This window comes from Harpegnathos saltator, unplaced genomic scaffold, assembly GCF_003227715.2.
Source record: "Harpegnathos saltator strain DR-91 unplaced genomic scaffold, Hsal_v8.6 scaffold58, whole genome shotgun sequence".
In the NCBI taxonomy this organism is placed as follows: domain Eukaryota; kingdom Metazoa; phylum Arthropoda; class Insecta; order Hymenoptera; family Formicidae; genus Harpegnathos; species Harpegnathos saltator.
In genome coordinates this window covers 2,976,332-3,002,186 of record NW_020230404.1, presented here as the reverse complement: position 1 = coordinate 3,002,186, position 25,855 = coordinate 2,976,332, and the positions used below count along the sequence as shown (strand labels likewise).

General features: G+C 44.8%; 3 protein-coding genes across 14 annotated transcripts; 1 reads left to right on the top strand and 2 right to left on the bottom strand.

Annotated features, from left to right (window-relative positions):
- Positions 1-122: 122 nt before the first annotated feature.
- On the bottom strand, positions 123-7,910 carry LOC105187849 (putative phosphoenolpyruvate synthase). The gene is made up of 20 exons (XM_011148934.1): positions 7,567-7,910; positions 7,147-7,282; positions 6,566-6,720; positions 6,331-6,469; positions 5,990-6,170; positions 5,795-5,902; positions 5,431-5,655; positions 5,085-5,212; positions 4,845-4,973; positions 4,409-4,623; positions 4,151-4,308; positions 3,771-4,055; positions 3,513-3,663; positions 2,713-3,252; positions 2,295-2,597; positions 1,556-1,945; positions 1,057-1,385; positions 863-947; positions 469-769; positions 123-276 (listed from the first exon to the last, which is right to left on the bottom strand). Exons 2-20 carry the CDS (start codon positions 7,259-7,261, stop codon positions 209-211), a joined length of 4,005 nt encoding a protein of 1,334 aa, XP_011147236.1. The 5' UTR covers positions 7,262-7,282; positions 7,567-7,910; the 3' UTR covers positions 123-208.
- LOC105187848 (cleft lip and palate transmembrane protein 1-like protein) lies at positions 7,904-11,383 on the bottom strand. Its single transcript, XM_011148933.3, has 8 exons — positions 10,710-11,383; positions 10,253-10,367; positions 9,922-10,136; positions 9,513-9,798; positions 9,203-9,391; positions 8,642-8,850; positions 8,278-8,529; positions 7,904-8,161 (listed from the first exon to the last, which is right to left on the bottom strand). The coding sequence occupies exons 1-8, from the start codon at positions 10,955-10,957 to the stop codon at positions 8,050-8,052; spliced, it is 1,626 nt and encodes a 541-aa protein (XP_011147235.1). The 5' UTR covers positions 10,958-11,383; the 3' UTR covers positions 7,904-8,049.
- Positions 11,384-11,554: 171 nt separating this feature from the next.
- On the top strand, positions 11,555-25,366 carry LOC105187850 (DNA ligase 1). 12 transcript variants are annotated; one of them, XM_025303927.1, is made up of 12 exons: positions 12,556-13,114; positions 13,372-13,565; positions 13,652-13,856; positions 14,443-14,742; positions 18,030-18,145; positions 18,769-18,946; positions 20,432-20,771; positions 21,372-21,675; positions 21,832-22,116; positions 22,203-23,605; positions 23,837-24,475; positions 24,583-25,363. In XM_025303927.1, the coding sequence occupies exons 5-12, from the start codon at positions 18,056-18,058 to the stop codon at positions 24,740-24,742; spliced, it is 3,399 nt and encodes a 1,132-aa protein (XP_025159712.1). In that variant the 5' UTR covers positions 12,556-13,114; positions 13,372-13,565; positions 13,652-13,856; positions 14,443-14,742; positions 18,030-18,055; the 3' UTR covers positions 24,743-25,363. The 12 variants fall into 12 exon arrangements, with proteins under 12 accessions (XP_025159721.1, XP_025159709.1, XP_025159718.1 ...); XM_025303925.1 differs by having other exon boundaries at positions 13,652-13,947; XM_025303928.1 differs by lacking the exons at positions 12,556-13,114; positions 13,372-13,565 and adding an exon at positions 12,486-12,549 and having other exon boundaries at positions 13,652-13,947.
- The last annotated feature ends 489 nt before the right edge of the window (positions 25,367-25,855 follow it).

Genomic DNA, 25,855 nt, shown 5'->3' with positions numbered 1-25,855 from the left:
TATACAGCACATGATAAAAATGATAAAAAAGAATACACGAGTAAAGTAAAAGCACAAGTAAAATTCATATATAGGAAACTTTGAATAATTAAAAAAAAAAAAATATATATATATATATATAGATATATATACGACCGTAATATATAGTAACAGTTGTTGGAGGGGGGAAGGGGGGCGCGGAGTTAGGCGAGAAAAAGAGGAGCGGACATTACGCATGTTGAGTCTTCTCGATCAATTGCAACGTACCAACGTCTGCAGCTAACAAGACAGTGTCACCTAGAAACAGAGGAACGAACGTTGCGTTGATGCAAAATCGATCGATTCGCATGCAATATACGATACAATATTCTCTCTGACGGAAATATTAATGCAGACAATTCACAAAGTGTATAATTTCATGTATAAATGAATTTCATTCATCTAACGTGATACAAACTGTGCCATTGTCTACCGTTTGAATTTAGTTACCCGTTTGAAAAACTTGCGTCGCGTGTTTGGCTCCAACGATGCAAGGAAGACCGTATTCTCGCGCCACAACAGCACCGTGACTTATAAGACCGCCCAATTCCGTTACGATACCGCCTAATAGCGGAAAGTATGGGCTCCAGCCGATGTCAGTGCAGTGTGTGATGAGAATGTCCCCGTGCTGTATACTTTTCGCCTCGGATAGATCCGTTATTACACACGCTCTGGCCATTATAGAACCGCCGCAAACAGCAGTACCTTCGACTTTAGTGCTATTTTTGTACAATGCGATGTCAAATGTCTGCTATTGTGAGAAATTTTACACGTAAACTCTCGGGAGGATGAAAAGAAAAGAAAGAAACGATAATTTGATAATGACAAATTTCCAATAACAAACCTGTATCGGCATGGGCATACCGGTGCAAAATTCAGGATATTCCACCTTCGATGCTTGGTGATAAATTTTCCTCCTACGTAATGCCCTACGACGAGGAAAATTGTACGATAGAGAAAGAGAAAATGTTACATGTAATGCAATACGATACGATACGTCAGATGTAAGATCAGTGACAAGAGAGAGAGAGGACTCACTTTCGTACGATTAACGGATTATGATGGCTATTCAAGAGTCGCGCAATCTCATAATTTGTCAGGAAAAATATGAGATTTTCATCGGGTATGTAATTTTCCTTCACCATCAGAATACCGAGTCGTCTATAAGCCATTCTCATTTTATGTATGGCGAACACCGCAAAGTTCTTCGTCATTTCTCTGCGGGTAACTGCTTTACGCGAAAGAGGTATCACCTTTTGTAAAAACCACTTGGTGACCGATGGCATGGGTGTTTTCAAAGACGCTATGGTTTCTTGAACGCTGAGCGTTTTGCATACATAATTCTCTTCGATGGACGTCACCAGTGACTGAAAACAATATGAAAATATGAAATATGTATATACTGAAATTTGTATATATGTATGTATGTGTGTAGACACACACACACACACACACACACACACACACACACACACACATGCGCGCACGAACTCATCTCAGAAAGGAATGTGAAAATGTTGAAAGTTATATATCATACTTGTATCGTGCTGATGATGGTATCAGGCTCAAGTATCCATGGTTCTGAGATAAAGTCCATTTCTTGAACACATCTATGGCCGTGCATATCGTAAAAGGCTAGCAGCTCTTCCGCTGCTGCAGGACAATTAGACTTTAACCAGTCTGTAGCATTCGCTGGTTCGACTTTGACAAAGTCCTTCGCCTTGCCGCATCTCCGGATGCATACTGCTATTTTACTGAGAGCTATCGGCACTTCGGTACCGATAACGTTGGTGCAGGAACTGAGAAGAACAGCAATATCCGCGATGTGTTCAGGCGTGATGTCGTTGCTCTTTGCTGTCAGAAGCGACATTGCCAACATCTGATAGCAGACGCTTACTCTCGACGTGTGGGTATGATACATTCCTAGCTAAAGCAAAATTATATGTTCATATTATAATGAAGACAATGAAATTATTATATTTCTGCACAAGCAGGCAGAGAGAGAGAGAGAGAGAGAGAGAGAGAGAGAGAGAGAGAGAGAGAGAGAGAGAGAGAGAGAGAGAGAGAGAGAGAGAGAGAGAGAGAGAGAGAGAGAGGGGGAGAGAGAGAGAGAGGGGGAGAGAGAGAGAGGGGGAGAGAGAGAGAGAGAGAGAGATGAAGTGGGAGAAAGATTGGAGGGAGAGAGGAAAAGACCATACACATAAAGTTACAATTATATGTTATTGAAAGACGAATTCTTAATCGATCAGTTGGACCAGTTCGCTCCGTCAACTTACCAAAAAAATCTCTGCGTATTTTTTGTTAATAACATTGTATAACTCGTGAGCTGTCTGAAATTCATTTGCATTCAATTCGTATTTGTGATATACTTTGGTAGCTTCTTTCACAATCCGCTCGTTTATCCATGCCCATTTGAACATGTTGATAATTTCGTGCACCACCTGCTTTATACCCGCGACGCCGAGTTTCCTCACAGCAGTCATGTGTACTTCAGGAGTTGTTACTACCTGTCCGCAAACGGCTATGTCTGCCATTTTATTTAACTTCGTAATCTTCTTACCAATATTCCGCAGAGACGTCTGATATAATAAGAGAAAACAGAAAATAAAATAAGAAGCAAGTGTCGATTCTTTCAATCCGTTGTTAATCCGATGCAAGACATGATGAGAAAATGCAGGAGATTGCGGTACTCACGATGCAGTAATTCATGGCGCATCTCATACCGACCATATGGAGGTAATTGCAGTTGTAACCAAAACTCTTCAAGCCAACCGACATATTCAAAACTCTTAAAATGGTAGTAATTGACAAGGGGCAGACAGGACGCGGCAATACTTCGCCAACGTTGGCGAAAGTCATGAGGTCGACGTCAGCAGGCACACCCGAATCTAGTTCATGCGTGAGCTCAAAATCTGTCCAAGCGTTGATGGTGGTGATGGGTCGCGCTTGTAGCAGATAAATCTGCTCATCGACAACCGCCCATTCCACATCTCGAGCGGATCCAAAGAAAGATTCTAGATGCAAACCTATCTCAGCGACACGCAGAGCGATTGCGTCGGATATTGAAATTTTCCGAGTTTCCCCTTCACTGAGATTATTCATCATCACGCCATCGTCGCTTAATGATATCTTGTGCTCTTTACTACCTAGCACCGTGGCGCTTACAGCCAGAGTGTTGTCCCACTTTCTGCGAATCGTCAAGGTGTCGGGCTCGACTGTCCCTGATACCACTGTCTACGAGATAAAATATCATATTACAGGACAATATTTTCAGGCGACAAGCTCGCGCATCACCGTCTGCGGCAAATTTTAAGCTTAATTGGAATGGCCCATTGAAATGTATCCGAACGCGATGTTTCTTCATGATTCAGATTCAGACACACATACATACATACGCACGCACGCACGCACGCACGCCGTTCAAACACCTTCTCGCGAACTGTATGTTGTGATCGTTTCGATTCAATTTATCACGGCGCTCATCAATATCGTACCTCTCCCAGACCGTAGTTGGCTGTAATAATAATGCTGGACGGATCTCCCGTCGTGGGATGTCTGGTGAACATAACACCGGCCGCTTCCGCGTTGACCATCTTCTGAACGCAAACGCCCATACACGCTTTCAACGGCAGTCCATTTTGCCGTCTGCAATATGGCGGGATAATATAATATAATAATGAATACGAACGAGTTAAGCGCTCACTCACTAAGCAAGGTGGGTGAAGCAGAGTGAGTGTGAACTGTGAACTTACCTATACTCGACGCTCTGATACGAATATAGACTGGCCCAACATTTGGCGACACTCTCAATAACGCCGTCGGCGGTATGTACGCCCAGATACGTCGAATTCTGACCAGCGGCTGAGGTTTCCTCGCTGTCTTCCCCGATAGCGCTGGACCTCACGGCGTATCGATTGTTTGCCGTGTTTGTTTCACCCCCATTCATCTCGTCATACGACTCCAACTTCTTCAAAGCGTCCAGTATGGCTTGCTTCACGTGCTCTTCCACGGGAGTGTTTTGCACGACGGAGACGGTTCTAAAAAGCAAAAATGGCTCTCATAGAGAAGCAGCAGATATGCAATATCGAACGAAATTACGATTCGTTCCTCCTTTCCCCTTTCTCCCTCTCACTTCTCGCAACAATTCTTGAGATCCTCCTCCTTCTTGTTGCGACCGATTGTGCAACCGACGTCTACTATATCGGTGATCATGTCCCGCAACTGTTTGTCATGCTCCAGTTGCCGTTCCAGAGCAAAGTTCGTTACGCAAAAGCCTCGGGGTATCACGAACTGAACGAGACAGAGGGCGAAAAATTAATAGTGTCTCGTAGTAGCGTGACGAATTTTTCGGATTCGATTGCAACAACACATACAACAACCGGATACATACATCATCGGTTTTGATGGACGTTAAAATTGCAAGTGAACATCCCTTTCCTCCGACGACGCTCTCATTCTGACATTGCTTATCAGCAAAGTGTAGAACGAAATTGTCCCTGTGCATCAACGTCTCTGGTCGTTTCAAGTGCTGAATTCTCGCGGTCGGTACTTTCATTTCGTTCGGTCCGGTTCGGTGCGGATAACACACGATCATCAGCCCGGCACCTGTATATTTGTACAGTTGAATGAAGTACTTTTCTCTGATTTCTGCACGAACAACGAACACACAAGGGGGGTCAGAAAGCACACAAGGGAGGGAATTGTGCTTAACAAAGCTTATTTAACAAGAAACATCAAACACGATTTTTTTACATCAGTCTACTGATGAATATGGACAAGAATTTAGGGCGCTATTTCTGTAATATTTTGCAACTTGGCATGTGTACCTTTGCTGCCGTTCAGTTTTATATGTAAATTACGAATTGAGACTGCCCAACGCCACGGTTGCCCGTTGTAATAATTGATCGCCTCGCTCCCCGTGTGATTGATAACGGCATCGTACTCGACAGCATTCGCTAAGAAAAACAACGTACACACACGTGTCAACGTCGCCCCTTATGACGCGCTACAATGTAAACAGAATCTCTACTGCAACGAGACGAAATTGACTGCCTCGAAAATCAAACCTCGAAATTTAATCCTGTAGTTTGCGGGAACGTAGTCTCCTTGCTTCTCAAAGTCCTCCATTGTCAGATCCGTCCAATCGACTTTAGACTGCGTCTCGTTGGTATTGTTCACATGACCGAACCTCATGCTACAACCGGTTTTCTTGCATTAGTACGTGTCACCGATAAAATTTTTGTGACATTTTAATCGGCAATAAAAATATCGTCCTCGTCATTGCAAATCGATCGAGTCATCTGAAGAAAAGTCGGGAAAATCGGGAACGCCCTTCGGCGTATACCCAGAGATCCCCCCCATAAAAATGCCAACGACGCTATTTTACTTTACTGCGTGTATCTGTCATCTTACTGTGAAAAACTATTTTTGCTTCTGCTCACACCAAGGCAGTACATCGCTCCTGATGCCGCTACACCGAGAAACGTGACGGTTCGATGGAATTGATCAAATTCGTGTTTGCCCCAACGTCGTTGACAAAACCCACGTAAATACAATGCACTCGCTGTGGAGTCTTTGAACGTGACTTGTCCGATAGCAGAGCCCCATTGATCGAAACCCGTGTAGTCTAGTAGTTTGCTGCAGCAATAAGAGGACAAATGAATGCTTGAATACGCGCTCGAAAAATACGCGCTACGCTCGAGAAAGACGAGCTGAGAGTTAACAAGACAGCTTTCGATGAAGTTAATTGGCTAATCTAATTGTGATGGAATGTTACATTTTGTGCATCCAATCGGGGCCTTTCCACGGCTCGTGCGCTAAAGCGGCCGCGTGCAAACGAGTACTCCAGTCGCCCGGCCATTCGAACGAAGAATTTCCGATAAATCTAGAAAATAATTGCGGATTGCTGTAGATTAGTTGGATCTGGGTCTCCCTTCCCTTTCTTGTCATTTCTTCGCGTGTCTTTGCTCACATGAAATTTAAACGAATGTGTTCCACGTTGTCGTCGCTAAGCGCATCGTCGAAACATTGATTACGGAGGAGACCGTTGTAAGTAATTCTCCAACGTCTTCGTGGTTCCAATAACTCAATTTTTAGACCCGACGCCGACCATTTCTGGCCAGTACCGTCCATCACAACTGTATGGGGATAATCTGCGGTGCGTCCAAAATGTGTTTAAAAAATTTTCTTTTTCTTTTTCGATCGACTCTAGTTCTACTCTAGTTCTACACCGCCGCGTTACTACGCGGCTTTGTTCGGCAAAAGAAAAAGATTCTTGTTGGGAAAGTTCTTGTTAGAGGAAGCAAGGCTCACCGGGTAACACGTAGACTCGGCCATCCGACAAGGTCACTTGCAAGGCTGACTCCGTTATGCGATATCCTCTATGATTCATTTTGACAAATAACGAATTACCTTGCTGATCCGCGCCGTAGAAAAGTACACTGTCGCAACTCTAAACACCACACCACATACAAAAATGTACTGAGGCTATACCGAGTATATTTGTTTTGCATGTAATTCCGATGCATTCGGAAACACGCCTACTCACATTCTCGTCCATGATAATTCGCGGATTATCCGGGCATGGCTTAAATATCTCCTTCAAATTGGATGTTATCTCGCCATCGGTAAATTTACTTTTGGTCTTTTTCTCTTTAGAAATGCACCAGAGTGCCCACCATAGTTTCAGAGAAAACTGTATATCTAAGATAAGATCCGTAAACACATCAACTTTATGATGTAAACGCATGTTTTATCAGTTAAACAGACTATTATTACCCGCAAGCGCGTTTGTGTGTGTGTGTGCGCGTATGCGTGCGTGTGCGCGCGCGCGCGTTGTTCTCGCGTGAAATTTATCACGAATATCTAGTGATTAAATGATATATATACTGTGTGTGAGTGTGAACATGACACACATACTAGCGCGCGCGCACGCGTGCACTAGTTCACTGCTAATGTACTTTACTGCTAAAATACACGTTCAAAATTATCGGTCGTTATTCGATAAATACATTCGATCAGTTATATTATAATCAATGTGAGTTGAGTAAACAAAGATTTTACCGTCATCTCGTGATTCTGTTTGAAAGAGATATCTGTTACATAACACATCATCTGAATGTGACTTACCTAGACCTAGATAGAGCGAGAGCTGATGTATTTTGCGTTTGTCGAACCAGAGATATATCCAAATAGGGAGGATAGTCAGTATTATGATTTGTATGTAACATATGATATGCTCCATCGTGTCTCAGGTGACCCACGTCTGCAATATGAGTATATCTGATTACGCTATCACGATCGAATATTACGATGCGAATGTCACCGCCATCGCCACGGGAATATCTCTCAGGCTATCTGCCGTGTCATCGCAAAACCCCGGCATAGCACTGCTATTGTTTTTCGTACAGAAAGATCCCTCCCTCTATCTCTTATCGCGTGTCAAAAGCGAGCCAAATCACACTTAGTTATGCAGATTTTATGGCATTATGGTTTACTGGCACTTAGGACGCGCCAATAACGCTCATTTAAAGTATAATAATCACATACCTCCAGATAGCAAGATGACGCGGCGACTGCCGTCAAAAGAGCCTCTCGCACGAATATATGAACGATGGAACCGTTATCTAACACAGTTTTTTCCTACCAATATCCAATATTAACTGTTGCATAATCTTCCTCTAACTGTTTCTTTATCGTGTTGAACGTTGAACAAGTTGCACTAATGCTGATAACACTGTTGCACCGACTACGACTCGTCGATAAGGAATTAACTATAAGATATAAGATATTCGATTGGAAAAGTCGGGAACGCACTAGCGCTAACGACACGCTACAGGTAAGAAAAAAAAAAGGGGAGAAAGATCTATAAAATATATGTTTTTTAGAATAACTGTATATTAATTATAAACTTCCACAATAATGTAATATAAATACAATTTCCCGGCACATTGTAGACACGTTAATGAGCTAGTCGCGTAAAGTCTTAGGCCGTGAGGAAGGACGATGACAACAAATAACTGTACGAATATTCTATTGACCGTTGCGCTTGTGTATTATTGTTTTCTTACTGGCGTCACCAAAGTCAACGGTCTCCTCTGTTACCGTATCGGTATCCACGCGTGACTTATCTACCGGATATAACCTGTGGGTAACATTAATGAATTCTTATTCTCGTGTTTCGAAACACACATTGTTTCTACATCGAGGTATCCGAGGTATGGCATACGTTATCGAGTTGCATCAAAGTGAGTGACTTACCATCTTTGGTACAGATAAATCAAAAAGACTGCGTCGTCCCTGAAGCAAGCTATTCTGTGCGCAGTCGGCATTGTTATAATAAAAGCGAACACGTCGTCGATGAACGTGTTGAACGCTTTGTACATGAACGCCCGCCACGGTAGGTGCGCCACGGACTTTAATTTATAATTAACGAACAACTGCGGCAGCATAAAGAGGAATCCGAAGGCGTAAACACCGTTCACCAAGGAATTTATGGTCCAAGAGTACCAGCTATAATCCAGAGTGGTTCACTTGTTACCAATCTCACGTAAAATCTTATTATCATGCGTGCATATATGTGCATGTGTGTAGTGTCGAGTTGATAAGTGTCATCGTTTATTACCTCTTATGCGGCTGATAAAGAAGAGAGTAGACTGCACCGCTAATTACTATCGGATACAATAGATAACTCAGATAGCGCATGCTCTCGGCATCGAACTCTCTGGTTTTCATTTCCGCCGCGTTAATACTATCACTTTTGAATTGTATCTTTGGCAAAATGCCCTGACACGTAATCAGTTCCACTCTCGATATCTTTTTCAATTTCCACAACTGTAACAAAGACAACGATGCGCACACGCGCGCATGCGCACACATGTTAAACAAATTTAACATTAACATTGTATCATCATGTAATGTCACCAGTCGTTGAGCGCTCTTCTATCGATTTTACACGCAGGACACAGTACACGACGAAAAAAGAATTAATTATATCGTCGATATAATTCCTCTTTTTTTTCTCAATAATTTTGTATGCATTTGTATGTGTGTGTGTGTGTGTGTGTGTGTGTGTGTGTGTGTGTGTGTGTGTGTGTGTTAATATGACATTATATATAATTAATATTGTATCTCACATTAATCGGCACATGTTAAATTAATGCATAACATTGCCTACAACACGTACCTCGATAACAGTGCTGATACCAGTTGGGATGAGAACAAGCAAGGAAGATTCCTCGTCGCATAAGTAAAGGAAAATTATGGTCTGACTGAATGCGCGCCACATCACAGTCCACTTGCTAAGACCTATCAGATTGCTCTTCTTCCGCCAAAAGCTAACGTCATTTTTTATGGCGAGAAAGTCAAATAACAACTGTAACGAACGATACATGTCTCTTTTTCTCCTTTTCTTTTCAATTCTACAATATAGGTAAATATCCTTTTTGCTATGGGCGCGCTTCTAACGGCCGTGAATTGTAGCATCTGCTACTTACATGCACACCAGCGATGAAGACGGTACCGCCTAATAGATAGATATTGGTATCCGCAAAGATACCCTTCACTTCGTCCACATCCTTGTCAGAGATGCCAATATTCCTCAGGTTTGCTATGGCTGTCTGCACGTGTAACACCAATCTTAACTTTCCTAGAGACACAGGCGAATACTCCACCGTGACATTCATCGCGTTGTTCTGAGGCATAATCCGCTCAAGATCTCGTTGCCGGGTTTGCAGGAAGTCACAGTTAACAACTGGCAGAAATGTCATTTTACCAACTATCCTATAAACAAACGAACGAACAAAAATGATAATCCATTCACATCAGCTTGTGACATGTATAACATGTACGATAGAGTATCTAGTATCTATCTAATAGAGAGAAATTTATTAATTTGTGTAATACTTTATGTGATCCACAAGTTCGATAGGCATGCTGTACAAAGGAAGCGTAACATCATCCGTCATTATTGTGAATGTTACGCGACTCTTAATGTGCGAGACTGGACGCACAAAAGTATCCTTTGTACCAGGATTTTTTTCTCCTAGTAACTTGAATACTTCAGCTTCAGGTACTGTATACTGTGTCATTTTAATAGTGGTATATGATGTATATATATCCTGCGCAACACACAGTGCAGTGATTAGAGATAAATTAAAGATTAAATATAAGGATCAATAATTAGTTATTCACAGAAGCTAAATAATCTATTGAATAATATTGTATATCATCTCACCTTTTTCAAATCAACAAACGATCTACTCTGATCTACGAACGTTGGTGTCAATAGTATATGCAAAAACAGTGTTCCATTGTCCTGTGTTTTGCGTGGAATATTCAATGTTGTTGGACTGGAAGGAAAGAAAATATATTGGTTAAATTTATGTGTGTGTGCGCGCGCGCGCACACACACACACACACACACACACACACACACACACAGAACTCTCTCTGGAGCTATTTCAATAAGTATATTAGACTCGTTTCTAGTTTAATTGATTCTTGTTTCAATTATATCCTCAAACAAAAAATGGGAAAAATTATTAAAAATAAACTTTAACAACCATATGGAAAAGGGGGGAAGAAACTGAAAGATCTCTCTAAGAAGATGCCAATAAAGATGAATAATAAAGGTTTAAAGGTTTAAAGAGAATTGGCTGAGGATTACAAACGAATACAAGAACGGTGCTTACATGGTTTGCGCTCGAGTGTAATCGAAATTATGCGCCGTGTACGCAAGATCGACATCTCTGGACTTCTTGTAGACGGAGCTATAGATGTAAAGATCCAACTGTGGTCGCTCGCTCAAATAGGACTTGAGACACGGCTTGCCATCCTCGCAAACCGGCGATATAAACAGCAACGACAACGAGTAAATCGAATAAATGATATATGCTAGAAATATCCCGGAAAGTATAACACTGAACGAGAACCACTGCATTTTTCAGGTAATCCTTTAGCCTTGTACGTTGTATGTGTCACAACAATAAATATACAAACGGCATTATCCTCGCGCTGCAGCTTACCGGACGGCCGATAGCGATGAATCGGCGGCGGCGGCGGCGGCGGCGGCGGCGTGCGTGCGTGCGTGCGTGCGAATGTTTACGCTCGATTGAATGTGTTACGTCGATTACGATTACGGTATTCCTCCACTCTCATATGCATCGCACGACTCGCGTGGTGTCTGCCAATGACAGTTCATTGGCTCGCGTGTCACCTTACGTGTCACTTATCTAAGCAATATTTGCCTGCGTGCATCCCCTCAACGTCACTATGAGTATTTTACAAACTGTATTTGATTGAACCACACACAGCTGATTAATCGATCGGATTAATGCAGACGGACAACACGCGAAACTGCTCGCCTTCTCATCTCTGATTATCCGTTTTGTAACATGATTGACTCTACCGACACGTCGCGTGTCGATAAAGGAATTCGTTCGATTACCGCACGAGGACACCACTTGTATGAAATCGGCGTGTAAATTATTTCAAAACCGTTGGCCGTTCAGGGGGCATTTCTATATTTGAGGATATAGTGGTGTGTCGATTCAACATGTGCTCTGTGAATTAATCAAGTGATGAATGATTATTCGACGTATCATTAAAAGAATCCCCCAATCTGATCGTGTAACAAGATCGAGTGTCAAGAGACGGTGAGTAAGATGAGAAAGAAAATCGTGTTCCTTTTCTTTTTGTTATTGCATTTCTTTTCTCAATTAACCTCCCGAGTATGTGATGTTCAGATGTATGTACGCGAGATAAAAATCAATTGTATCAATCGGCGAAAATCGATGCAAATCATAGAATTCGTTCGAAGATAACAAAGAGATTATACATTGTTCTTCGTTTATTCCAATTATTTCTATTATCATCTTGATAAGAGGCTTTTCATAATCGTGTATGTATACAATGTAAATGATTCTTTTAGACTGAATGAAGCATGCAGATACGAGATTGAACAACATGGAAATTTATTCGCGGCGGAATACCGCGCATTTTTCCCCCAACCAAATCACCTTTCGTCGTTCACCGGCAATCGTAAGGGTAAGCACACCCCTGAGGTTTACGACGAGCGTGCGCGACGTTACGCGAGCACAAGTGGAACACGACGCGAATGGTCACGATGTGCCGCTGCGAAAAGGCCACCATGGATCGCGTCTGTTGCAGAATGCAGCTGGCATAGATTGTCAAAATGTAAGACGTGGGGATGCGGCGGGAATGTCACGTCAGAGGAGAGCTGTTGGGCCCAGGTCGTAAATGCGTGAACGCGACGAAGGGTGCGGGATCGAAAGAGAGAGAGAAAGAGAGAGAGAGAGAGAGAGAGAGGGAGGAGAGAGAGAAAGAGAGAGAGAGAGAGAGAGAGAGAGAGAGAGAGAGAGGAGAAGGTGAGAAGGAAGAATCAGGGCTCTGTGTCGACACACGAGTCGTCGACGAGAGTCGAAGAGCAAAGTATACGCAGAGCAATGAAATAGCTGGAGAAGGGGATCGATCGTTCGTACGATAGTTGACAATGGAGGACACGAGACTGGGGTAAGTACCGTGTCATTTCCATTTAATCGAGAGTTGCATATATATGCGTGCGTTCGTACGAGAGAAGATGAGCGCGCTCTCGCTGAAGGGAAAAGTAGGGCGTCGGGGGTGAGATGTGTCGGAGGTGTCGGTGGAGCGGGGTGGTCGGGCGGCGGGAATGATTGTCCTGCTTTTCGCCGCGACCTCGCCGCTTCGAGCCTCCGGAAACAGAACGGAAACGGGAACGGAGCGCGATTCTCCACGGCGCGGCGCGGCGCGGCGCGGCGCGGAGCGGAGCGGAGTATCGCACGTAGAGGGTAAGTGAGAAGAGACACGGTGGCGATGTCGACGGCTCGACGATGGTGCGTGCGCGTTGACATGTACAGCGAAAAGTCTACGAGGAAGGTGCGGCGGGAGCAAGAGGTGTGTGTTGGTGATGTTGTGATGGTGTTGGTGTTAGTGAATGGTGAATGGTGATAACAGCGAAACGGCACCTTGAAACCACGTAGCTGATGAGCCTTCTCGAGGAGCAAGGGATGGATCTCGAATGAGTCAACGCTCGCGTGAGGGACCGGCGTGAATCTCGGTGAGTCGGGTTTCCAATGTCGCACGCACGCAAGAAACGATCTTACTTGATAGTCACGTTCTGTCATTGCGTTTAACACCGTAAACTAATAAGAACAGGGCGAGTGATTCCACAGAACCAATGGATATGTGTGTGTGTGTGGTGTGTGTCGTGTGTGCGTACGTGTGCGTGCGCGCGCGCGTATACATATACGTATGTATGCTCTCGCGTCTATACAGTATTTTATAAAGATCCTTTCGTTTAACCACTTATTTAAGATACTTGACGATCGTCCTCTCGTGTCCGTGGCATCGAGATCTGACATCATCGATGATATGCCGGTTTCGATCGCTTCACCGAAGCGAATGGCTCACCACTCTTGTCGCCGATAACAGTCGACTCTCACGGTCGAACCGCGCGAACAGCTAATTTCGAACGAGAGGGAATTATTTATGCCCCATATGATTAGCACGTATGATCCCGTTTAGCTGTATACAATTCTACCTCATTTTCTTATAATTCTTTGCAACACGAATTTATATAGAAAGAAATAATTAGTTGGAATTACAGACGCTATATGTGAGATATACTTGAGACAGTGTTATCATGCGTGAAACACCGCGTATGGGGTTAGTAAAATGAAAACGGATCGTTGAGACTCCATCGACGAAGGAGGAAACGTCTTCTACGGGATTACACGACTCGTCGTCGTTGTCGTCGTCGTCGTCATCGTGTCCCATATTTCCCCTCATCTATTTGCGAGGTATCGATGAACTTCTGACATCCTATTACTTCGTCTTTTCATAATCAATCATCGTTGTGATACAAGGATAATCCCGTGTAACATAAAACACGTATGTGTATGTATGGATATATTTACTTAGAAATTGAGATCGAAATAATCACTTTGATTCCCCGCGCAAAGAATGCGAAAAGAACAAACTTTGCGACTCGGCAAAGTCACGCTCACGGATATATATATTTTTTCTTTTGATTTTTCAGGATAATTCTCTTTCTCCCCCCCTCTCTCTCTCTCCTTCTCCCCCTTCCTCTCTCTCTCTCTCTCTCTCTCTCTCTCTTCTCTCTCTCTCTCTCTCTCTTCTCTCTCTCTCTCTTCTCTCTCTCTCTCTTCTCTCTCTCTCTCTCTCTCTCTCTTCTCTCTCTCTCTCTCTCTCTCTCTCTCTCTCTCTCTCTCTCTCTCTCTCTCTCTCTCTCTGAACAAGTATCTCTGTATCCAAATAATGCGACTAATTATAGAATGCTTAATCGAGCGACGAAATGCTTTGGCCGATTATCACGGTGGTAAAAGTTTCAACGAAATTTTATCGATATCTTTTTTTCCTCCGCAGGAAAAGGATAACCATGAGCTCGATAGCGCTTCTACACGATAATCCGTGATGTACTTTAGAAAGTGATTTTTACACTGGGAAATGCAGCGACTGCAATGTATCCAGGCGACTTGAAGCAATTTCTTACTCCTTTTTGCTTAAAAACTTACCGGATGCATAGCTCTCCTTGGCAGAGTCAAGAAAATCGCGGGAGCAAGCGCGTAGGCTCGCATTTGCGCTACGCAGGCGATGTGCTATAAATAGAAGAACCTTGCTAGCAACTGAGCAACGTGCGACCTGTACTGCTACCAGATGCATCAGGTAAAACAACTTGACAGTGTAAACAGGTGTCCCAAACCCGATCATACCCGATCGCGCTTATAAGCGCAGATTCGGTGAATTCAATATTTCCTTGGCGAAAGTTTGATGTCATAATCTATCGCGCGCGCGCGAGAGAGAGAGAAAGAGAGAGAGAGAGGGAGGGAGAGAGAGAGAGAGAGAGAGAGAGAGAGAGAGAGAGAGAGAGAGAGAGAGAGAGAAATATTTTCACATTATTCCGTTAAATTCGTGGAAAAAGGTAGTTATCCGTCTTTTGAACCTGAACAACTGTTTCGAGACATTGCTGCGAAACCTCGTCGGAACAGTTCCTCGTGATAATGTTGTACATTCGTTCAACTAATTAGCATTAACAACCCGTTCGATTATTAATGCAATTTCGTAGTAGCTCAATGTTATCGCATTCGCTTTGAATCACGAACGCTTCCAAACTCGCTTCGGGTGAACAAAAAAGGGAACGTGTAGTCTCTCCGTTTATAATTTCTACTGAATAACAGAGTTACCGTGGAAATATTGGCTGTAGAATAAAATTACACCTGTCACTAGCGACTCTTTTACATTTATCATCATCATCATCATTGTTGTTGTCGTTGTTGTCATTGTTGTTGTTGTTGTTGTTATTGTTATTGTTGCTGTTATCATCACATTGCACTATAATATTGTGCAGTTTTATCTAATAACGTGCCCTCTTTGAATCACGCAGACATCGGAACTTTGATTGGGCAAAAGGCCAAGCAATGACAATTACCATCATTTACGCGTACTAATACGGAGCGCAGACCCCGTCTCAGTCCACTTCGTTGGTGCAATTTCGCGCTCGGTTTGACTTAGGGATAGCCAGTCCGCAACGTGCCATGCACACATGTGCACACGGATATATCGACGACGATAACGACGACGGCGAAAGCGACAACGACAACGACAACAACGACGACGACGATCCGGCAAGTCTCGCCACGATCGATCTCTTCAACGCAACGAAGCTGTTTGTCGGCAACGAGCATTTTTCGGCCGGCTGATCGGCTACAATCGATTCAAAGGAGAGTAACCTCACGATCTGCGGAGCTTGCTGGAAATCGCATCTTTCTTTTCTCTTTCTGCCGGTGGTTACAAAAGCTATTTTTAAGCTAGTATTACACGAATATACATTTGCATTCAAATAAATAGTTACGTTATGTTCAAGCAGTCACGATTTTGACAATGTGAGATCGCGATTTTGTTTGTCTCTCACAGATCGATTATCGAGCTGTGTCTCCCTTGTTTTCTCGTCTGAACAATTTTTCACGCCCAATATCCAATGTTTTAGAACGATGACGATCTCAATAATTCTCGTCGTTTGTGTTGTTGTCGCAAATAATGTTAAACTCTCGCAAGCACAAAAGGCTGCTTTGTACTTGAAATCAATTGCGATAATCGACGAACTCAGATCCACTTATTGTCGAGTTATACGGTAAATCGAGAACTTTCGGAACGACGTTTGTCTCAAACTATCCTCGGTATCCTCGCACCTCTTTCTCGACTGAAATACATAAACTTGAATAGATTAAGAAATCGCTATTCAGATTGAAAAGATTCGCACGTTCTCAACACGCCGTCAGACACGTGAGGTTCGAGCGGTTCACGTAAGCAAAGAAAAGTGTGTTTAGCTTGACCGCGAGGGTTGGAATGCGCATTACGGCCGGCCAAAGTAGCCAAATCTTATGGACTTTTATACACGCGAAACATGTGTTCTTTCCGCTGCTGATTTAACAAAATACATTTTATACAGTCGCTCTGCGCAGTGTAACACTAAGAAATCAACTTCTTGTGCGCAATTTTTCCCTATACGACGACATAAGACCGGATAAGTAATTAACGTAATTCTTATATATCTGTGTGTGTGGCTATCGCGAGCTATTTTTGTAATCACCGGCACAACTAGCACAGCTCATTAAACGAAACAAACAAACCGACCGACGCGACGGTCCCCGACAAAAATGAGTGAGAGAAAGTCACGTTAACGTCCAAACGTCGCACGGTCTCGAGGTGAGAAGAAAGTTATTGTTATCCGACGGCGAGTTTTGTGTCGTCACATCATTTTATAGTTTAATCTGAGAGGCTCCCTCGTCGGCGCGTCTCTTCTCGAGACTCGCTATCACGTTTCAAGAAGACGATATTTAAAAGTAATTGCATACCTGAGCGGAGAAGGCGATCCTTTTTTTAGCTTACTTTTCCACGCATCCATTCTTGTGAGGCGCAGAAGAGATAGCCGGATAAATTGCAGACGAAAACCTCGCTTCCGCTTATAAATATGGATGATTTTGCATCCCTAGTCTTTTGAATCTATTCGTTTCAGTCGAAATGCTAATATATCACCCGCCGTCACACATTCGCTATATCGAAAGCGTTACGATAAAAGGTACCGATCCGTATTAAATCTCCGTCAGTTGCCGATAATCAGTTACTTGAGCAATTAACGCGACTAACAATTAAATCATCGCAGTTCATAATAACTACCTCTCCCTAATCTTTCGTTGTATTATTTCGCACAGTCACACAGCATTGTTTCGCGAGTCGGCTTTTAAACCGGCAAAATCGCCGGGTATATAAGTCCTCACCCGCAAGCAGGTCCTCCGCGCGCGAACGGTATTCTAATGAACGCGTCCTTCGCTTGAACGTTCGAGCACTACCAGCGGTACAATCGCTTGCAAGCAACAACCAGTTTGCATGTATGTACAGGCGATTCTTTCCAGCATAGTGTTGCGTGATTTTCATAACCCTATATCGTTGTAGAATAATCTCTATGCTCAACAGTTATCGTGAACATTATTTCTCCACTCAGTTAACCTACCATGAGAGTGAGTGAGATTAATGCTTTATGAGTTTTCACTACAAGGCTTATACATTAATTAATCGAGTAGTGACGATTGAAATCTCAACATACACATGATGTATCTCTATTTGTAAAGTAAAAAAAGTGTCACGGTATATAAAAATAACTTTATTGTTTGCTGTAGACAGCGTTATGAGCAATTTCTTAAGGTTTATCAAGCGAGAAATCTCGGCACGAGGCGTCGTGCGATACACCTGTTGGCGTTATTACATAACGCGAGAACCGTCGTGTAACAACGACATGCGAGAGTAATAACCGATCCGATGATCTTGCGCAACACGTGCTTCATTTCCACGCCGCTACTGGCAACGGCGCTTTTCAAAACTCCGAGTTTCACGCGTAAATCTGGTCAGCACAAATTCAAAGAGACTCGCCATCTCGACTTTTCACGTTTTTCCAGCATCATCGTGATCTGAGCACTCGAAAATGGCGTCAGGACTGCCGAGCGTCCATCAGAGGAAGCTTGGACCAGCGCCGATAGCATCCTTCGAAGACCTGTCCGACGAGGTGGAAAACGTGAGTCCTACTCCGAGTTCTCCTTGAGTTACCTTTGAAAATCCGTAACCGGTTTATATTGTTTCTTTTTTTTGTTCTCTCCCTTTCTCTTTCTTTCTCTTTCTCTCTCTTTCTCTCTCTTTTACTCGCGCCTACAATCGTGTGTACAATTTTCATCGGTCCCTGTGTGACTCCGGGATGGGATGTTGTCGATCAATCCATTAACGTATCATCTGTGAGTTCCGTATCACTGTGAGAGGCCAGCCCACGACCTGAGTCCACCAACCAATCAACCAACCAACCAACCAACCAACCAACCAACCAACCAACCAACCAACCAACCAACCCCAACCAACCAACCAACCAACCAACCAACCAACCAACCAACCAACCAACCAACCAACCAACCAACCAACCAACCAACCAACCAACCAACCAACCAACCAAAACCAACCAACCAACCAACCAACCAACCAACCAACCAACCAACCAACCAACCAACCAACCAACCAACCAACCAACAACCAACCAACCAAAAACCAACCAACCAACCAACTAACCAACAACAACCAACCAACCAACCAACCAACCAACCAACCAACCCCGTCACTGTGACAATTTACAACAAATGAATTTGAATACAGGGAGAATCAACAATAGGGCGAATGCCGGGCATCGTCGAAGTCACTACACCTGCTACGCCTGGCAGTTCCCTTAAGACGCCTAGCACGCCGCGAATTGACATTAGCCGGGCGAGCAGCTCGTCGCACCATGAGGATAGTAATTCCAGGGACTCGTCGCCCGAGCGTGAGCTCCTCGCAGGTAATATCATTTAGTAAATTATCTCTTCTGGTGCGCGCGCGCGCGCGCGTATGTGTGTGTGTGGTGTGTGTGTGTGTGTGTGTGTGTGTGTGTGTGTGCGTGCGTGCGTGCGTGCGTGCGTGCGTGCGTGCGTGCGTGCGTGCGTGCGTGCGTGCGTACGTGCGTGCGTGCGTGCGTGCGTGCGTACGTGCGTGCGTGCGTGCGTGTGTGTGTGTGCGTGTGTGTGTGTGTGTGTACACACACATTTTCTCACGGAAATGAATATTTTCGCTCATGTGTCTATCGACGTACCGTCAAATTTTCCAGAGTACGAATTGCATGTTTAATATGTGTTTTAATATCGATGTTTTAATATCGATGATAAACTAATTGATATATGTACTTACGTAATGTACTTATGTAATATACGTTACGATATGTCGACGACGTGATATGTATCGAATTAAAGGACGGATCAGTACTTTTTTTGTCAAATGTCGCGCGTTAATACAAATACAAAATAAGCAAATACATTTTCAACATACGCAGATGGTGATGTGTAATTTATAGGTGGTAAGACATGTGCAATTAACTAATGTCACAGTTCGCTTTTCGATAACAAGAGCAGATAACGAGAGCGTAATAATAAAAGGACGTTATTAATTTTGTTCTAGATCGTGTTTGGTATTCCCGTAATATCGTCGAGGCAGGATTTTATTGTTAATCGCCAAATTTAACGTGAACATGACATGTATTAATTGTGAACGTAATTGAATACACCGTAGTGGCCGGGGCGAATTTGCGTAATTAAATCGGAGATGGTTCAGTAGGTAGTAAGAAGAGACTCGCTTCGCGTGCTCAACCAACTGATTGTACATATTTCGAATAACTTCCGGAAAAGAATTTCTCGGGTCAAGGTTCTGATCGATTCAACTAGACGGCTCTAAATGGTCCGTGTTGATTACATATCTTGATTATCCAGCAAGTCTCGCACGACACACGCCGTGCAAATTAACACGTTTAAGCCCAGAATTTGATTTCGAGACTAGACCTTTTTCTGCAAGAAAAGAAAACTCCTCATTAAAATCGATTTCATCAATTTTCTGAAGAATCGTTAAATCGGTTCTCTTATGAGATGGGAAAGTGATTGTTAGATTGTTGGATTTAATGTAATTGGGAACCGTTGCCTTTAATCGTTGCTCTGTGATATTAGTACCGTCGTTGAGCACTAACCATAAAGAAACACCATAAACACGGACAAAAGATTCGTTCGCGAATAATTCGACAACACACACACACACACACATGCACACATAGAGTGCAGATTTGATCCAACATTAAAGAAACCGATTATACAACACAATAGTGCATGAGGAGGCGATTTGAACGTAAACTTATAACACAAAACAAATTCAGGAACATAGAAGCTGTTCGTGTAAGGTTTTAGGGCAGAATACGACAGCCATGGGAAAGCGACACAAATGGAAAATTTCTGCCAATTTGTAGGTGCGGATCCTCCGTCCGGCTGCAAGCTCACTCTGGGTTACAAAGAAGACGCCCAAGATCTCAGGTCCTCCACGGAAGAGTTGGACCTGCAGGATCCCGTTCACGAGCAGGATCTCAAGCGGGAATCGAAAAAATTGGCGCGTAAGCGCAAGGATGATGGATCACAATCGGATTACAGCGGCAAGCAGCAGCAGCAGCAGGATCGCGAACGCAAGGACAGCAACTGTTCGGAGATATGCCTGCTCAACATCAGCGGCAGAACGTCCAGGTTGTCGTCGGTTGGCAGTCAAGGCTCCGGTGTATCCGGGAAGCTCTCAGTCGTGTCGGCGACTTCCTCCAGGTATACGCGGAATGTTAGAAAAGGAAACAAGACATATACATACATGTACATGTAGTAATCGCCATTAGCAACATCTCGTTCTCCGAGAGATTCCGAATCGAATTGCCGAGTCTTTGCCGGAGCTGCTTCGGCCAAAGCTGCTGCCCATCTCTGAGATCTTTCATCCTTTAACCATCTTCTTCGATTGCCTTGCGATTAAAAGTTATGTCGAATTAAGACTCTTGTTACGCCACTCAAATCATATCTGCAGATTGATTGGGAAATAAAGTATTGTTGTTCATTGATACTGTTGAAGTTTGATTCCCTGATGATTCCCTTTGAACTCTCGGTATTAACGAACGAGAATAAATATATGTATGCACGTACTTGCGTCCACGCGCGCGCGCGCAATTTTGATGCGGAGAAATTTTCAAGATGAAAATCTTCACTTGAGAAAAAAAGCGATGATTCATCTACTCGCACTGCGTTTCTCTGTCTGACTCTGGATATGTAGATTCGACTCGGGTTTTTTTAGCGGGAAAAACTACTTAGACCTAGAACGCATAATTTACCGAAGAACAAAGAGTCTCGCTCACAAACACGAATTTATGTGTCCTTCAGATCGCCGAGTCCGCACAAGTGTTTATTGGAAACGTCGTTCTGCGGTAGCAAGCCGACGCTGGCCGATAATTTGATAGAACCATCAAAACCGGAGACCGATGATCTCGAGAAGATACTTTTGAAACGAGAGGCTGACACCACGAAAGCACTGATCCCCGAGAGCATCAAGGTGTCAATGGTGGGAGGCAACCTGAAGCCGGATCCGCTGGACAAGCCCAGGAGACGTGGTCGCGAAGAGAGAAAAGAGATCTTCAAGCGGGAGGTGGAGATTACCAAAAGATTTCTGGAGAAAGTCAACATAGAGGTTGGTCCGCCAAATTGTTTTTCTCTGTCCTTGCCTGTCCTCCGCCCTTAGGAATAAAGTAGCATTCGCCGCCAAGTGCGTCTGATGAAAAAAAAACAAAAAAAAAACAAAAACAAAAACAAAACAAAAAGTGTTGGCGTCCCTGTTTCGGAATAGGTACCCATTATCAAGAGATCTAGCGAGCAGGGACCGTCGACATTGCAGCAAGACCCAACGAAGACTCAAGTACAAGAAGTACAAAAACCCGCGACACTCGATTTCAACGACAAAAGGAAGAAAGCTCAAAACTTTAAGGAAATTGTACAGACGACGCCTACGACGAGCAGCGTGACTGGAAGCCCCAAGTTACCGAGACATCAAAAGGTACGGGACCTCGAAGGCTCGCGAACACCGAGTCCATCGTCCGTATCCAGAAAAAGCAGCTTCGCTTCGTTGTTCAAGGTAACGCCGTTCATCGTTATCTACATCGCTTGATCACGTCGAGTTTGAACGATCGCGTCCGTAACTCCTTACTCACGATTAAACAGGCGAGAACCGACGGCAGCGTATTGAGCCCGGAATCACCATCTCCCAGCACGAAGCCACGGCGGAGTCTGACCTCAAAGTTGCGGGATACCACGGAAAGTCTGAGAAGTCGTTCGAAATCGCGCGAGAGGGTATCCGCCGACAAGAGCTCGAATCTGAAGAAGGATTCCAAGAATAAGGGTGTGTTCTCGTCCACTTTGAGCCTGTTCAAAAAACGCGAGAGAAAGAAGAGCTATGACGAGGCGATCGCGGCTTCGTGCGATCTTGATGCGCCTAGCGGCGAGCACCCGTCCTTGGAGAACATCGGCCACGTGGAGTTTACATTTAATACCGAAAAGGAGCGTCGACACGATGATTCGATATTCATTAGTTTGCACGCGGACGACAGAAACTATGAGGAGGCCTTGCCATCGGAGAGCGTGTCAATACCGTTGGAAACGCCGACCAAATTGCTGGACGAATACGAGTCTGAGCCACACACGGGAAGTATAATCACGGAGGTATCGATCGAACATCATCCAGCACCAGTCGCCAAGATCAGGACCGAGGCACAGATCGAGATCACGGCCATATCCAAGAGTTCTTTCAGAGACGGTCAGCTTCCGCAGAGCGTGTCCAAGGATTCCCAGCTGTCCAGGAGTTCGTCGAGAGACTCCAAAATCAGTGTTCAGACTAACAAGATGGTTGAAACGCTACCGGCGAAAGCCGGTACAACAGTAGCGAAGCCATCGACCCCGGCGAAATCGTCGAGCCCAACGGCGATTAAATCTGCGGAATTGCGGGTATCGAGCGGCACATCGAAAGATTTCGCTGGCAAGAGACCGGACATAGCGAAGCCAAAAAGAAAAAGCAGAGAGAGTCAGCAGCAGCAGCAGCAGCAGCAGCAGCAGCAGCAGCAGCAGCAGCAGCAGCAGCAGCAGCAGCAGCAGCAGCAGCAGCAGCAGCAGCAGCAGCATCAGCAGCAGCATCAGCATCAGCATCAGCAGCAACAGCAGCAGCTACAGCAGCCACAGCATCTCGAATCATCCGAGAAAATCCGAGAGGACGATGATGCGACGCAACAAAAGAAAGCGATTTCGAGAGAAGCCCCATTACTCGCAGAAAGCAATAAGTCCGATCAGCTCAACGACAAGATAGGCAAGTCGCAACAGGACAGTCTCGTAAAGACCTCCAGTATGATATCCGATCTAGATCACAACAGCTCGGAATCAGAGAGAGATTCGGAGATTGAATTTATCCGAAACAAGGTTGAGAAGATGGCAGAGGAGCTGCCCGATGAGAGGAAGGGTCTCTTCTACGAGGAAAGTTTCGAGGAGGATCTTCCGTATGTGCCGACTACCTTGCCGTTGGAGAAGAGCGTTGCTGTACCAATCCTGCCTGTTAAACAACGACTTCAGGAAGTAAGGTAATTCTTTCAGTGACGAGATAGATACCATATCGCTAAAGAATCAATCGCAGCTTCTCATTAAGAAGCAGCAAATACAAGGCTCGTACATAAATAATTAAAACGTGTAAAAGAGCTGCGCACAGCTGCGCTCTTTTACACGTTTGCACATTCGTTCGAGTAAGCACACAGTTAAAAATTAACGCGACTCCAACGCGCGTTTACGCAATTATTATATAATCGTCGCCGTAGGACGATACCGATCGAGAGACCGCGCTCGACGACGCCGATAAATCCTACTCTGCTGGACGAGTTTGTGATGCAGACGTCGCTGGACGAGCGGCGCGTGGAGAGAATGAAAATCTCTTTGCCGCGGGAGGACAGCTTCAAGCTCAAGAGCCCGCGGCGGCACGCGGCGAATACGTTCACCGAGTTTGCGGGCAAGGTGCCGCCGGACGGAGGTCGTAAGACCACCCAAGGCAAATCACCTAGTCCACCTCCACTGCCACCGAGAGCACACGCGGCACGACCGAGCAATTGGATCAACTTTGAGGAGATACCGGAGAAGCGGAAGGCACCAAAGAGGATACAGACGATACCACGGCCGGAGGACGAGGTCGTAAAGGGCGCCGGCAACTATAGTTACGTGCAACCGGAGGAGTGCAAGTGTGAGTGCCATGAGGAGTCCAGACGAGCGTCCATGAGGGAGATGGTGGTGGTAGCCGCCACCGTAACCACAACTACTACAACCGCCACCGTCACTGCCACCAGCACCTCCGCCGCGGCCAGCACCAGGACCTCCTCGTGCAGTAGCAACGGTGAGCGGCCGTGCAACGGCGAGAACTGTACGGCGCCGACCGGCAGCTCCGTCGACCGCGCCAGTATCGTCAGGTAAACGCGCCCGGGTGCCAATTGTCGCGCGCGCCAACCACGTACGCCACCGGGAGCGATTCGCAAAGGCGCTAGTGATGAGTAGAAATCTGTTTCTGTACTTTCAGTGACAGTTCACTAGAATGCAGCCTGAGCATCGACGACGGTCAGAGCACGCAGGCGCTCCTCGGCAACTCGACGAAACCCTTCGCCATGGATCTCGACGTGCGGTCCAACAGGTCGAGCATCATATCGCAGGAGGAGAACGACGAGAACCAGCACCAATAATGATAACGGTGTAGAGCACTCCTATGTCTTAGCTGTTAGATATTTTTTTGTTTCATTCGGAAGATAGCCGAGTTAACTGTTAGATATTTCTTTTTTGTCGGAAGATGGCCGAGTTCCTCCCTCTGATGCAAGAACCGACGCCGACGTGACGATCGGTAGGTCGTAGCGCGCGTGCCAAGCGTATGTCTATCAAACATTTAGCAATCAAAGGCATAAATCGCGCTCACCTTCCAAATTTCCGGGAGATTCGAGCTTTACCCTTCTTCATTTTGAAATGCACGATACTTCAGTCGTGCGGCATACTGGTCAAACCGTTTTCTTTTTCTTTTTCTTTTTTATTTTTTATTCTTTATTTTTTCTTTTTCTTTTTTCTTTTTTCTTTTTTCTTTTTGTTGGCACTAGGTGCTCGTTGCGCTCGTTGTCGCGGCTTTGCCATCCGCGATATCGCGCAATTTTTTTTCGTATACATGCGTCGATGCTTCCTCACGACTGAGAGAAACCCGGATGGTGGCTCGCTAATGTCTCTGTTATTCTTCCCCTTCAAACTATTACTTTTTTGGCTTTTCCCGCCAATAAAGAGTACGTATGCGCGCGCGCGCCGTGTGTGTGTGTGTGTGTGTTTGTGTGTGTGTGTGTGTGTGTGCGTGTGCGTGTGCGTGTGCGTGCGTGCGTGCGCGAGCGTGCGCGTGCGTGCGTGCGTGCGCGTGCGTGCGTGCGTACGTGCGTGCGTATGTGCGTGCGTGTGTGCCTCGCTTCGCGTCGCATCATTGAAATGTCGGCGAAACACTCGAACGTCACGACAAACCGCTGCGTTAACCGTGTCGTAATAACAAAATACGAAGAAACGTACAGCAAAAATAGAGCAAACATTATTTTGTCAAATGTTGTATTGTACATCGATTACGAGGCGAAGCCTCGTGACGTTCGGACGGCGAGCGTGCGTGTTTTCCAAGCTTCATATCATGTAGATAAACGTAGAGATTCATGGGTATATTTCTCCGTGAGCACGTAGATCTTATATGCGTTAAGAAATTTATTCAATGTTGAGCCGGGCGATCGGTCGTTACGATCGGCTAGTGCGATGATTTATTAATCGATTGTTCTTCGAATCTG